At 34.7% G+C, this 14460-nt stretch overlaps 2 protein-coding genes across 3 annotated transcripts in view; one reads left to right on the forward strand and one right to left on the reverse strand.

Annotated features, from left to right (window-relative positions):
- LOC121410652 (crossover junction endonuclease MUS81-like) overlaps positions 1–226 on the reverse strand; it is a 28811-nt gene extending 28585 nt beyond the window's left edge. Inside the window, exon 1 of the mRNA XM_041602881.1 lies at positions 42–226. Within this exon, the coding sequence (XP_041458815.1) occupies positions 42–176 (135 nt within the window). The 5' untranslated portion in view covers positions 177–226. The remainder of the gene's footprint in view (positions 1–41) is intronic.
- A 4887-nt stretch (positions 227–5113) lies between these two features.
- Positions 5114–10533, forward strand: LOC121412192 (carbohydrate sulfotransferase 11-like). 2 transcript variants are annotated; one of them, XM_041605099.1, is made up of 3 exons: positions 5114–5804; positions 8321–8406; positions 8733–10533. In XM_041605099.1, exons 1-3 carry the CDS (start codon positions 5678–5680, stop codon positions 9657–9659), a joined length of 1140 nt encoding a protein of 379 aa, XP_041461033.1. In that variant the 5' UTR covers positions 5114–5677; the 3' UTR covers positions 9660–10533. The 2 variants fall into 2 exon arrangements, with proteins under 2 accessions (XP_041461033.1, XP_041461032.1); XM_041605098.1 differs by having other exon boundaries at positions 8736–10533.
- Positions 10534–14460: the final 3927 nt, after the last annotated feature.

Genomic DNA, 14460 nt, shown 5'->3' on the forward strand with positions numbered 1-14460 from the left:
ACCTGCCGACACGACGGCTGACATGCATTTGTTAATCTTACCTTTCCATAAGCATATTGAGTTTTTATTCCCTTTTCTGCTGCTGCGTCTCGCCATTCAGTCAGCCACTGTACAAAAAGAGGATTGGGGCAAACTTTCACCTTCTTCTTTCTCTTCAATTTTGGTGACGAGTTCATGTTGTTGCTGGGTGTTTTTGTTTTTTCGCGGCACAGAGTACCGGTAATTTCAGGAACAAATTAAAAAAGAAAAATTCGGCAAATTTTATGCAAGGGCAACTTACATCCTAACTCTTAACTCAACATCCGGGGAAGGGGCACTTCTATTTACGAGTGGATACCATGCACGACCATGGGGTCTCGAAAAGCACCCTAAACACGTATTTTCCATATTCTGAAAATGCACCCCTTAACAAGTATTGGCGTGTGAAACCCTACCCTAAAGAAGTATTGGGAACAAAACGATTCTAGCTCTTGGCAAGTATTTCCTGAAATGAACGCCTAAACAAGTATTGGCGTGTGAAACCCTACCCTAAACAAATATTGGGAACAAAACGATTCTATTGGCAAGTATTTCCTGAAATGAACCCCTACACAAGTATGTCACATGTTTAGTACAACACCACCTTCCACACCTCGTGCAAATCGGACTCTAAACACGTAACGTTGAGGCAAAAAGGATATTCTTTATAAACATTTTAATTTCATTTTATCATCCCCGCAAATTTGACCCTAAACACGTAACTTTCCTTGCGAAATAGATACCCTTTTTTAAATTATTTTTGTGTTTTTGACACCCTTACGTACGTGACGTGTCCTATCGTGAAAAAGACATCCTTTTTACGTGTTTTGTGGGTCGCGCATGGTATCCACTTGTCAATGTAAGTGGCCCCCAATGGAATAAACATGACTATTTTGTATCTTGCATTTTTTCTCCCCTTCTTTCTTATAGCGCTTTGAAACTTGTATAAAGCGCTTTATAAGTGTTGTATATTATTATTTTAGTGTGGTAAAACCTCAAAGTAGGTTGAAAGGTTGTTGTTGTTTTGGTATTAGGCGTTCATTCATAAAAAGAATATCTACGCCACAACGTATTTTGATTATTCTAATCCTTGCTCTTTATAAAACAATATATACCGGTATAATATATACATGTATATTTATATTTACAATTTTGTTTGTAGTGTTATCCCATAGAGATGCGTTATTAGTATATATCTCTATGTGTTATCCGAGGACTTTGTTGAGTAACTTTCAGTTGTGATTTGATGGCATTGAAATAATATAAATGAGCGAAAGTTAAATTGATTAGGAGCCTATCTGCCGGGCCTATCTGATATTTCATAGTCGTTTAAAGGACAAGTCCATCCCAACAAAAACTTGATTTGAATAAAAAGAGAAAAATTCAACAAGCATAACACTGAAAATTTCATTAAAATCGGATGTAAAATAAGAAAGTTATGGCATTTTAAAGTTTCGCTTATTTTCAACAAAATAGTTATATGAACGAGCCAGTTACATCCAAATGAGAGAGTTGATGACATCACTCACTCACTATTTCTTTTGCATATGAAATATGAAATATTTTCATTTTCTCATCATTGTCATGTGAAATGAAGTTTCATTCCTCCCTGAACACGTGGAATTCCATTATTTTAACATTTTGTGCTTCAGGCAAGGAGGTCCTAATCGTCAAATTCGTAAAAATTGAAATATTGTATAATTCAAACAATAAAAAAAACAAAAGAAATAGTGAGTGAGTGACATCATCGACTCTCTCATGCGGATGTAACTGGCTCGTTCATATAACTATTTTGTTGAAAATAAGCGAAACTTTGAAATGTCATAACTTTCTTATTTTACATCCGATTTTGATGAAATTTTCAGCATTGTGTTTGTCTGATTTTTCTCTATTGATTGAAATCAACAATTTTCTGAGGTGGACTTGACCTTTAATTGATGGACAAAGAGTATTCGGATGATAAAATAAATCCATCTAAGCTAAGTTTGCTCATTCTCAAATTGGTAAGCTAGTGAAACTATTTCGCGTTCAGTAGCGTGAAGAATAACAAAAGAAACGAGGGGCGCAGTATGGCGCATATGCTAAAAAGCTGCTTAATGTAAGTCACAAGCGATCGAGCAAAAATTTTGACATTTTTATCACAAAAATCAAAGATAGAGTTTGACATGACATCCAGAGTATACCGTAATATTTTTCACCCTTCTATCTTTCCATTCCTTTTTTTGTATGTACGCCACTGTGAACAGGATTCTTTGCGGCAGTAGCGTGAAGAGTAAAAATAAGAAACGAGGGGCGCAATATTGGTGCATGTGCTAAAAAGCTGCTTAATATAAGTCCCGGGCGAGCGAAGCGAGCGAAAAAAAATCACCTTTTCATGAGAATCTAACTTTGGGATATTTTTTGACACACATACACGTTTCCTTGGCTTTTTTCCCCTCCCTTTTTTGTTCTTGGTTGTATAACTTTTGGGGACCATTGCCAAACCATTCCATAATTATATACAGCAGTGCTATGTGGTTGGGGTCCGGGGCGGAGCCCCCGGAACTATATTAAAGCCATCTTAAACCTCGCAGATTGCGCTATTTTTTAAATAGCGGGTATATACAGAATATAGCTTTTTACAAAACATTTATTTAACCTAGTTGCATAATGAACCAAATATTTTAAGGGGACACAGCATAGCAATGCGGGAAAATATGTAAAAAGTCACCAGCGAGCTGGAAAAATGCCTAGTATTTTTTTTATATTAAATGTGATAGATTTTTCTATTATACTCCGAAAATAACACTTTTTTTTCTATTGTGAATGTACTTCGTCTCCAATAATTTTTTTTTAATTTCCTCTGGGGTATGAACCCCCCCCCGCCTGTACGCGAGTGATGGAACGTAAAACTTATTGTAGGAAGAGTCCCTACAGGGGGCGTTATATAGGGCCATTTGAATGTTATAGATGAAGAGCCCTACGTACTGTGTGGGGTCTGGGCCCATTTAGCAAGCTTATAGCACAATGTTGTTTGCAGTCCATCTTACTCCCCGCTCTTTATTTTCAATCCTCGGCAGCTTGGTCGTGTTATAACGTTCCTTTTTTGTCCCTTTTCTTCGTTTTCCAATTTTGATGTTTGCCATTTTGTCATCTTTGAATTTATTTCACTTCCTTACTAATCATGCTGTTGCATTACATAGGCTTATTTCGATCGGAATGATTTGTTCTTTCTCAAATGTTCTTCTTTTGTTTATATCAATTCGTTAGCGCTCCTCTTTCGTAGATTATGCAGCTGTGCGCATTTTTACATTACATGACATATTGTAAATTTCTTGACATCTTTTTACTCTTTCCTCTACTATTGAAATTGAAAGGGGGTACAATATCCTCGTCCTAGATTAAAGAAGAATGGAACATTTCCCTTTCATTCCATGTAAAATCATGCCCTTAATTGAAAAAAAAAAGAAAAAAAAATGGAATATAGACAAGTTTTATCTCGCGCTTAGAAAAAGAAATAAGGAGATAGTCATCATTTTCATAAGATGACAAAATATCCTTAAAATTGTGTCGTTTCTAGGTCAAAATAATAATTATAAAAATATCAGTTCGCGCTTCGCGCTCGATCGCATCATATATTAAGTGGGGTCCATATCCACTTCAGAGTTTTCCTACACAGTGCTTACTGAACTGATCCCTTTTTAGATCGGAATATCAAATATTTTCATCTCGTGCTTTTACGCTTGCATTATTGATTTTTATGATAAAAATGTATTTAGAATGCCCAGATTTTTAGATCTCAATCTAAAACACGCGCACGCATGTTTATTGAGGTATGCAGCTAGTTCTTTATTTAAGACATGTTTAAACTATCCAGTTTCAGATCAGTATATATAAAATATTTCTGCTCGCGCTACGCGCTCGCATTATTAATGTAGGGAGATACCAAATTACCAATCTTTTTCATACTAAAAAAAACATGAATAGAGTGTCTGGTTAAAAGTCTCAATATTTCTGCTCACGCTTCGCGCTCGCATTATTTAGTTATATATCCTGTTCATGGTTACAAAAAGTGCTTCGAACGTCCTTTTTTAGGTCGGATTGTCAAAAATTTTCAGCTCGACCTTCGCATTATTTCACGTTATCGTTTTCGTGGCTAACTACAAACAGTCCTTAAAGGTCAAGTCAACCCCAGAAAATGTTGATTTGAATAAACAGAGAAAAAATCGATCAGTATAGCATAACGATGAAAATTTCATCGAAATTGGATGTCAAATAAGAAAGTTATGACATTTTCATTTTTCACAAAACATTGATAATTGTGCCCGATTCAGTGGCATGCAAATGAGACAATAGTTGATGCCCTTCACTCACTATTTCTGTTTTCTTTTTTTTTTATTATACAATATTTCCTTCCTTTTTTTTTTTTACATATTTGATAAGGATTATTTTGACTGAACCATATAGTATCATACAATGCTGATCGCTGTTTCATTTGACAATAAAGAGAAAATTAGAATATATCATTATTTTTTTATATAATAAAATACAAAAGAAATAGTGAGTGGATATCGTAATCATTCTCCTCATTATACCGACCAGGATGTGCATATAACTATTTTGTGAAATTAAGCAAAACTCTGAAATGTTGTAACTTTCTTATTTTATATCAGATTTGATTGATGACATTTTCATTGTTATGCTTGTTGGATTTTTCTCTTTTTATTCAAATCATCTTTTTGTTCGGATGGACTTGTTCTTTAAGAGGTCGCTTTTCGAGTACCTAGTATCAAAGATTTCTGCTCGCGTTTCGCACTCGCAGTAATAATTATAGGCCTATAGGGATACGCATCTTATTCAGGATCACAAAATTTGCTCAAAATGTTCAATTTTCAGGACAAAATAAGTGAAATTTCCAAAAAATTTCGCTCGCCTCGCCTTGTTAAAACAGAGCTTATGAGATTATAATATATTGATATTCATGATGAATTTATAAATTCATTATTAAAAAAAAACGAACAAAAACAACTTTGATCGGCCGATCCGGAAAATATGGGTGAAATCCCCCCCCCCCCTCCCTCCCCCATTGGCGAAATTTGGATCCGCCCCTGTTGCAATATGCTATTACTGTGCATAATGGCTACATGTATCTGTTTGGCTGAATATAGATTTTTGGTCTTCAGCAACGTCCGTGTCGTCTTGTATTTTGTAAAATATACAACTTCTTCGTAGTTAACAGCTTCATCTCCATGTGCACCATTCATCATCAAAATTGAATAAATCAGGCAGATGTAACTCGGGATGTAACTCTTCTCTTTCCACGTTCCTATCCGGTGTTTCTATATTACAAGCGACTGGATATGTGGCCACAGAGCTCATGAATAGACTAGGATGCCTACGATGTGGATTTGTGTCTCTGCAATGTATACCTGCTGAGGATGACATCAATAATATGGCCGGATAATATTGGTCCTTGAGCTGATCTGTAACGATTGAGGCTTGTCTCACGCACTGCGAAGTGCTTAGAGAACTTCGCAAGCCGCAAATAAAACTTCTAAATTTTTCGATTTTCGAACAGCGAGAATAATATAGCACGGATGCATAAACTTAGATTATTGATGATGTATGAATTTCAATGAGAAGTGATGTTGGCTATTGAACGAAGCAGCGATCAGCTAGGATGGGGAGAAAGAATATTGTTATTCTCCTTGCCTTTGGTGGAGTTTGCATTCTCCTGTCATTTGTCTGGAGAAACAGCAAGGTTGACGACCAGCCTTTTTCTAGTGCCCAGATTTCACGGCATCCAGGTAATGACAAACGTGGCTATGAATAATTTTAATTATTATTATGGAATTGGCATGTCGATTGTACCCTCTCCATTCAGTGTCATGTTGTTACAACTTAAGTCACATTTCCTTTATGGCGGACGTACGGTGAGTCGAAAACAGCCGTTTAAACATTTTTGTACCAGCTAAAACATAAAGGTGGTTTGAATCGTATAATGTTTGACACGTCGTATAGGGGAAATGTGAGTGAAGTATTAGAGTACAGCTAAGAAATAAATTGTAGATATAACCGGATATGTGACCGGATGCCGCTGGACAGAGAGTGTGTAAAGAGGATGATTGTGTTGGAGATAATAGGCTGAAGGGGGAAGGGGTGGGGGGGGGGGGAGGAAAAAACTATTGCCCAATTTCATTACAATTCCATTCAATAATGTTATCATGAAAAACATGAAATATTGTCTAAAGAATTATTTAGGCATTATGGATTATTATCATTGTACTGTACATCGGAAAATGATGACACATGAAGACCGAAAAATCATGAAAAGCGTAATATAAAACTATAAATACTACCTTACATAATAAAAAGGTATAGGCTTCATACAGGCCGGGTCAAGCAAGAGGTTCACATCTGTTATGAGGGCGAAACTATAACAGAGAAGGGAGAAGACATGTGGGTTAAGAAGAAGAAGAGGGGGACGAGGAAGAAGAAAAAGAAGCTGTCGTTGTATTATTACATTTAAGTCAGACATGACTGAGTTCGACTATAATATGGTGGAATGTAACAGTTGCAGAAGAGGAAGAAAATGAACAAGAACAGAAATATACAAATACCCCCTCCCCAAAATAATAAATATCCGATATTTATTATTTTGGGGAGGGGGTATTTGTATATTTCTGTTTTCCAGTTTTTAATATTTTTTTCTTACTTCACCCCTTTGTCTCCTCTTGTTCATTTTCTTCCTCTTCTGCAACTGTTGGATTCCACCATTAAAGTCGAACTCAGTCATGTCTGACTTAAATGTAATAATACAACGACAGCTTCTTTTTCTTCTTCAAAGATGAAAAAATACATTAGTAATAAATACATTAGTAATAAATAAATAAAGTAAATAAATATAATGAGAATCAAATAAAAGAAAATACATTTTACAAAATCCCGCTTTACCCCTTCAAGCAGACGACCGGGGAAAGTGCCTAAAGTGTTGATTCTTTTTTTCCGATTCCATATCCCCTATCGGATATTGTTGGATATGCCTTGTCACAGGCCTCTCGAGTTCCACATTACAAATTGGATTATTGTGTTCACCTGCTATACGCTGTGTTCTCTGACCCTCTCTGCCCTCATATCCCACAGCTCTAGACGTCAGACGTGAACTCTCATGAGCAACATGACCTATACAGCCCTCTCTAATATCGTGTATACGTATTTCTTTCTAAAGAATTGATGCGTTTTCAATACGATACACATTCATCATCATCAGACGGTAGAACGAGACTGTGAATAGTTTTGAATACTAATTTTGGAATGATGTGACTTCCAAATTTGATTTTTTTTTTATAACAAACGTCATGACTTCAATTAGAATAGATTTTAACTTTTTAATAAATTTTCGATTCCGATCTACTGAACTCTATTTAATTTTTTTGTATTTTCATACAGAGGTGGCTATTCCTTGGGTAAATGAAAATAAATATTTATTACTAACTTTTTATGTTTTTTCAGCTTAATTCATGATTATAGTATATTCAGAACTAGGTATACAATCCAAAGCTATAATTGGTGACCTCAAAGTATCCCCTTACGTAGGCCGATATATATCTTGTCCCGGGATTCTTTATCCAACCTATAATGAACCAAATATTTTAAGGGGACACAGCATAGCAATGCGGGAAAATTTTGTAAAAAGTCTTAATGTAAAAAGGAAGAACGAGTGAGATAGACAGAATGGAAGGGGAAGAGACTGTGAGGGAGGGAGGGAGAAATACATAGAGAAAGAAAGAGAGGGGATGGGCGAGGGATATTCAGAAGGGTGGTGAGGAAGGCATACAGAAATTGTGCATAAACGAACAAATTAAGAAGCCCGCTTTTGAAAGGCATCATCAAGGGGGGGTTAAACGAATGGTTTTGGAAATGATCATGGTCATGCATAGAATCATGGAAAATGAAATACTTTGGTTTGTGTGTATATATAGGCCTATATGTCGTGAAACTTTATAAATTAAGGCACATATTAATATCGCTCTCAACATATACACTCTAAAAAAAATTGGGTAAAAGTGCACTATGAGGATAATCATTTGTCCAACCAACATTTGGCATTTCTTTTGGGCATTTTTATTTATCCAGTGTGATGAAAAATTTTCCCATTCTAAAGTAATTGCTGCTTAGTTTTTAAATTACTGGACAATATGCGTCCCGCATTGGGTACAAAATACTGCCCCAAATTAGTTGGACAAATAATTACCCTCGTGGTGGTAAAAAATTTACCCAATACTTTTTACAGTGTAGATTTTTTTGTTTGTTTAATGACTAGAATCCCATCATACATCTCAACGACAGATCAGATTGAAAAATAGAAAGAACCAATACCACAGACAGACCATTTTTCAGTCCAAATCGGTAAGTATATCTGACAATAATTTAGTCCTAAACTTACACACCTTCACTTGTACAGAAAAGCCACTTCTAAAAAAAAGTGTGCCATTGTTCGTTTGTTCCAAGCTGCACATTTTGCGAGTGTTATTCACAGTACAACAACAAAATCGTCAAAGAATGATGCTAAACATTAACTTACTGAAAACACACTTACTTTATGTTAATAATTTAGGCCTATGTTTTCATGTTTCATTTGCCTTATCAGAACAAAAGCATGTCTGATTAAAACATCAAAAGTATGAATCATTCTCTTTCATTTTTTCTTATTTGATTTGATATCTCATCTCAAGCAGTCAATCTACAGCAAGGAAGTTGAAGCAGATCGTCAACAGTTTGCCATCCTTCAGGAACGTCTAGCTCGTTTAAACGAACATTGTAAGCTATTCCAAAGCCCTGACAAAAAACGAGATGTTGCCAGACATCCACCGGACACGCTAATCGTCAACGAAGAACATCGAATCATTTATTGCAATGTACCCAAAGTGGGCTGCACCAACTGGAAGTCGGTTCTCTTGAAGTTGGCCGGATTTGATAAAATCAACATTTCAGCGTTGCATACCATGGGAACAAATACAAAAGGAAAAATCTACCTGGACTATCTGCACAGATACCCAAATATAAGTCACCGTCGGTTCATGTTACAGAACTACACAAAATTCTTTTTCGTGAGGCATCCGTTCACTCGGATCCTGTCGGCTTTCCGAAATAAAATTGCCCCAAAGACATCCTACTATTTCCGTAACAAAGGCCAAGAGGCGGAGCGGTGGTTGTCGAGATATGGGAGTCAAATCATTGAAAAATATCGTGGCAAAGCCGAAGCAAATCGTGTCAGTTCAAATTGGAATAAAGAGTACGATCTAACATTTTCCGAATTCATTCGTTTCTTGGTAGATCCTTTCACAGACTCCTACAATAAACATTGGTCTGATATCCATTCCATGTGCCTCCCTTGTGACATTGACTATGACGTCATTGGTAAATACGAAACTATAAACGAAGATGCTGATTACATTTTACGACTACTTAACGTAGACCCAGGAATCACTTTTCCAACACCAAATCCATTGACGATGACCAATAGTTCCAGTGGAAAACTTGTCGATAAGTATTACAAAGAAGTACCCAAGTTATATTTGTACCAATTGGCGAAACTATATGACGTGGATTTTGAATTATTTGGTTACGACCCTGTGCCATTTCTTAACATCAATAACTAGAATATTTCTGTTTGTGAATCTATACGATGTGCCTTATAAAGAGAGATATATTTTCATGATATTCATGTATTAATGTATTTGTTTTTATATTTCATACCCGGGTCACTTACATTATATTCTTAATGTAGCGGACCCAATCGTAAGAACTATATGAGCTTGCTCGATTTGTTTGTTTTATTTATTTCACCATGTAACATGATTAAGATATTATTCATATTGAATATTATATTTGCAGATAAAACATCGTAGGAACGAAGTATAAACGAAGTTGAAGCACAGGGTCTTTATTCAAATTAAAATGTGGCTTGAAATAAAGTGTTTATATTAATATGGTAACAAAAACTGATAAGTTGAAATAAAATCTTAAATCATGCCCCTATACAGCATATTAATATTTATACAAATCGTTCACACATAATATATTATGAAAATAAAAAGCATAATCATGCACCTCAACGATCACCAAGATCATTATAAAAAGTATCAGAGTATTTTTAGAGATGCAAATCCTTCCTATTCTTTTCCAATATTGATTGTTACAATTTCGTGTATGTAAAGGTAGTGAATTACAAAATGTTATCGCACCCACTTATTTTTATATTAACATAATAAACATAATCAGTGGTCCTACCATGGCCCAACCAAAAAAGTGCTTTATCACTTTTTGGAGCGAACAAATTGGATAGCGATAATTGTCTCTATCAAATTAGTTAATTGTGTCACAGCTGCATGCATAACCCCATAATGAATAATCTTGTCAGTATGATTTCGATGCACGTCTACAAACAAATGAGTTGTTCAATAAGAATATTATCGAAAAGAAACGTAGTGCATGCAGAACCTGAAAGGTCAAGTCCATCACCCAAGAAAAACATGATTTTAATAAATAGAGAAAAATGTACAGTAAGAAAGTTATGACATTAAAAAGTTTCGCTTATTTTTCTCAAAACAGCTATTATGTTCAACTCAGTGACATGCAAATGAGACAGTTAATGATGTCCCTCACTATTTTTTTACTTAATTATTGTTTGACTTATACAATATTTCATTTTTTTTTTTTACAGATTTGACAACAAAGGCCAACTTGACTGAAACATATAGTATTAAAATACTGCTAATTCCACATGTTCAGGGAGGAATTTATCTTTGTTCTACTTGAAAATGAGGAGAAAATTAGAATATTTAATATTTCATATAATAAAATACAAAAGAAATAGTGAGTGGATGACATCATCAGTCTCCTCATTTGCATACAGACCCGGTGAGTGTTTCATAAAGCTGATCGTAAAGTTCGTAAAGTTACGCACAACTTTACGAACGACTGGAACATGTTCTTATGTCCAAAATAAATGACATATGGATGTATCATTTAGCACAAGAAGGGGGTCACCATTTGTGCGTAAAGTAATTTGTAAAATTGTAGGACCTATCTTACGAACAGCTTTATGGTGAAACACCCACCAGGATTATGACTAATTTGTGAAATTATAAGCAAAACTTAAAAAATGTCGTAAATTTTGTTAAACAGCATGCACTTTCGTGAATTCGCAAGCATAACATTTTTTCCACATGTGGGTTCATGATATATCTCTGCAAAACATTCTCCAAGTGAATCACCTAAATGTTTATAAAGAGCATTCAAAATCAGATGTTGAACAGCGTGGCAACTGTTTGGTCAAATGAATTCTCGTATATGCATGCATGTTTAAAATTAGTGCATTTATTTAGATGTTAAGTGACAACTCATTTGAATTATGTTGAATATTCGGTGATTGTATTTCATGTATAGGCATATTTTTCCTGTTAGTAATATTTGAAATAATGTTATGAAAATAAAGTGTTTTTTCTAGAATAATAGCAGAATAAATGCACTGGTTGATACTATGGAGCCATCCCTTCTAAATCCGCAACAGGATCACACAGGAAACTGTAAGTTGAAAATGAAAGGGACATGTCAGTGGCGGATCCACTTTCGAGAGGCACGTTTTTTTTTTAAACTGGAACGTGTCATGCATAGGCTATTGGAGATCCTTTTTTTCGCTGTACAGTACAAATCCCCCCCCCCCGTGGAAAATCATTGATCCGTCATTGGGACTTGTCAAAAAGGTTGAAAACAACAAAAAACAAGAAAGTACACATTAATGAAAATGACTCATTATCGGGCGAAAATTACATATACAGTATTGACCTTAACGCTTTGTAAATATTGACGCCCGTAAACCCCCCAAAGATGCATTAAAAAAAAACTAAGGAATTGTGGAAATTCAAATTTGGGTTAAACAAATATGTAGTTTAGCCATAATGCATAAGACTTATAAATTATCATAAATATGTTTATACATTTACATAAGCCATTAATGCAAAACAAACGAATTACACATCATTGATTAGAAATTTTAGAAATGAAATTGTTCGAAAAATCCCATCGGTCATTGTTAATTGAATGCGCAATTCCTGAATTTCATCGCCCAACATTTTGAATTAGAAAGTACATTCGTTAATTTGTAATACCATTGGCGAACCTCTTTGCCTTAGAACGAAATCATCACCTTCTTTCAAGGCACGTGATGGAAAAACCAGTTCCACTGGACGGTTAGACCAGTATAATTTTAACTGGTAACTCTGGAAATTGGAACATCGGTTTACTGGTCTAACTGGTCATACTGGTCCAGTTAAAATTTTACTGGTCCAGTTAAAATTAAACTGGTCTTGAAGTACTGGAATTTTATACTGGTCTTGTTTCTGGTGGTTGTTACTGGTCTCACTGGTCTTCATACTGGTCTCACTGGTCTTCATACTGGTCTAACTGGTCCTCAAACTGGTCGAACTGGTCCTCGTACTGGTCTTACTGGATCAGTTTATTACATGCATTTGGTTTTTGTTATATACCATGGCCAGTGAAATGTGATGGAAAAGATAGTTAGTAAATTAATCTTTCTGCTGTTATTTTGAATGTGATGTATGAAATTACACATTTTCATTGTGAATTAGTTCACACACTTGTTTTGAAGGTTTTCAAACAACAATGAGTGCTATTGCAAGGATATTCCATTATAAATCCTGATTTTTCTTTAAAAAACAGGAAATATGCAAATGAGGTAAACCACGTGATCAGCATCATCAGAATTACTGGTATTACTGGTCTTGACCAGTTTAATTTCAAACATTGAAATACTTCAGACCAGTTGACTATATATCAGAGGAATACATCTTGCTTTGATCTTAATCACAATTAGAGGAAATAATCATTTTAATGTTAATATCAATACTTGATAATTATAATATTATTATAATTTATTATTATATTATTATTATATTATTATAATAATATTAATAATAATAATTACAATACCAATAATAACAGTAATAAGAATGATTACAACAATGATCATAATAATCATAATAATAATAATTGTGATAATCATAAGAGCAATGAGGATAACAATGATAAATGATAACGATAATAAGTTTCTCTGAATTGCAAGATTAATTTTTCATAATTTTTTAAATGATCTTACTGTCATTATTTATTGGACCAGTACACCAGCATGCAATTGTTTGAACTGGTCTCCAGTTCATTTTTACTGGTCCAGTTAAAAATCAATTGGTCCAGTAAACATATACTGGAAACCAGTAAAAATCTGCTGGAAACCATTTATTGGACCAGTAACACCAGTTTAATGAAAAACCGAATTTAACTATTACTAATTGCTTCAACTGGAATGCAATTGTTGGGGCCCGTTTCTCAACACCTGGACAAGTTAGTCATATCTTTATCCACCAACCACGGAGTTAGTTCCAATCTTACTAAACCCGTTTCTCGAAAGGCTTTCTAACTAAAATACCTTGATATCGATATTATCGGTAAAAAGAGCAGATGAGACGTAGCCTTAGTCACAAAATAGCATAATTTTCAAAAAGAAAAATTACAACAAAATTGCAAATATTGTGATGAATTGGGAATTTCATTTTTTTTAAATAATAGCAAATGTATATTATGCACCATGTATACTTAGACCATGAAGACTAGAGCATTCAATTGCTGAGAATATGGAATTATGAATAATTTATCTCTTGACTAAAAAATCACATGTGGACGTTGAGATGGGTACCCCCGGGATATCCAATTTTAATAGTTTACGAAAGTAAAACCATAACGGTTTTCGTTGTAAAATGATGATAATTATACGGTATTTTACGATTCCAAACATCATCAAAATATAGTTTAACAGTTTTCTTTTAAATCTTAGATACTGAAACTTACGATTTGACAAATTCTATGCATAAATTCGAGATAGAATTTATCAAAATGTTAATAGGGGTCTGAAAATGACAAATACGAGTCCATTTATGGATGGCCTGACGTGGTAGAATCTTCATCGATTAAATTATTTTACTATTTCAAAATGAATGGTTTTGTGGAGTATTACCAACAGTTTTTGTAGATTCTTTGTATTACAATGATCATAGAATGCATTATCCAACTTGTTTTTGGATGTAATTTCAACATCTATGATTGATTACGTAAGATTATAATTTTCACATTTCTAGGCACTTTTGCATGTCATAGTCTACCCACGTGATGCCACTACGTCATTAAGAAAGAAGTTGTGACAGGTTCGGAGGTGTCATAAATATTTAGTGAGGTTGTTGTACCCGATCTTGGTAAAGAGGGCTTCGTGAAACGGTTAGCGGACAAGTAGCTCACTATCTCCGATTTAGTCAAGAAGTTAGACTTATGACGGTGTTGAGAAACGGGCCCCTGGTCTCCAGTTGATTTTTACTGGTCCAGTTAAAACTC

Source organism: Lytechinus variegatus, chromosome 3 (assembly GCF_018143015.1).
Source record: "Lytechinus variegatus isolate NC3 chromosome 3, Lvar_3.0, whole genome shotgun sequence".
NCBI classification, from domain to species: Eukaryota; Metazoa; Echinodermata; class Echinoidea; order Temnopleuroida; family Toxopneustidae; genus Lytechinus; species Lytechinus variegatus.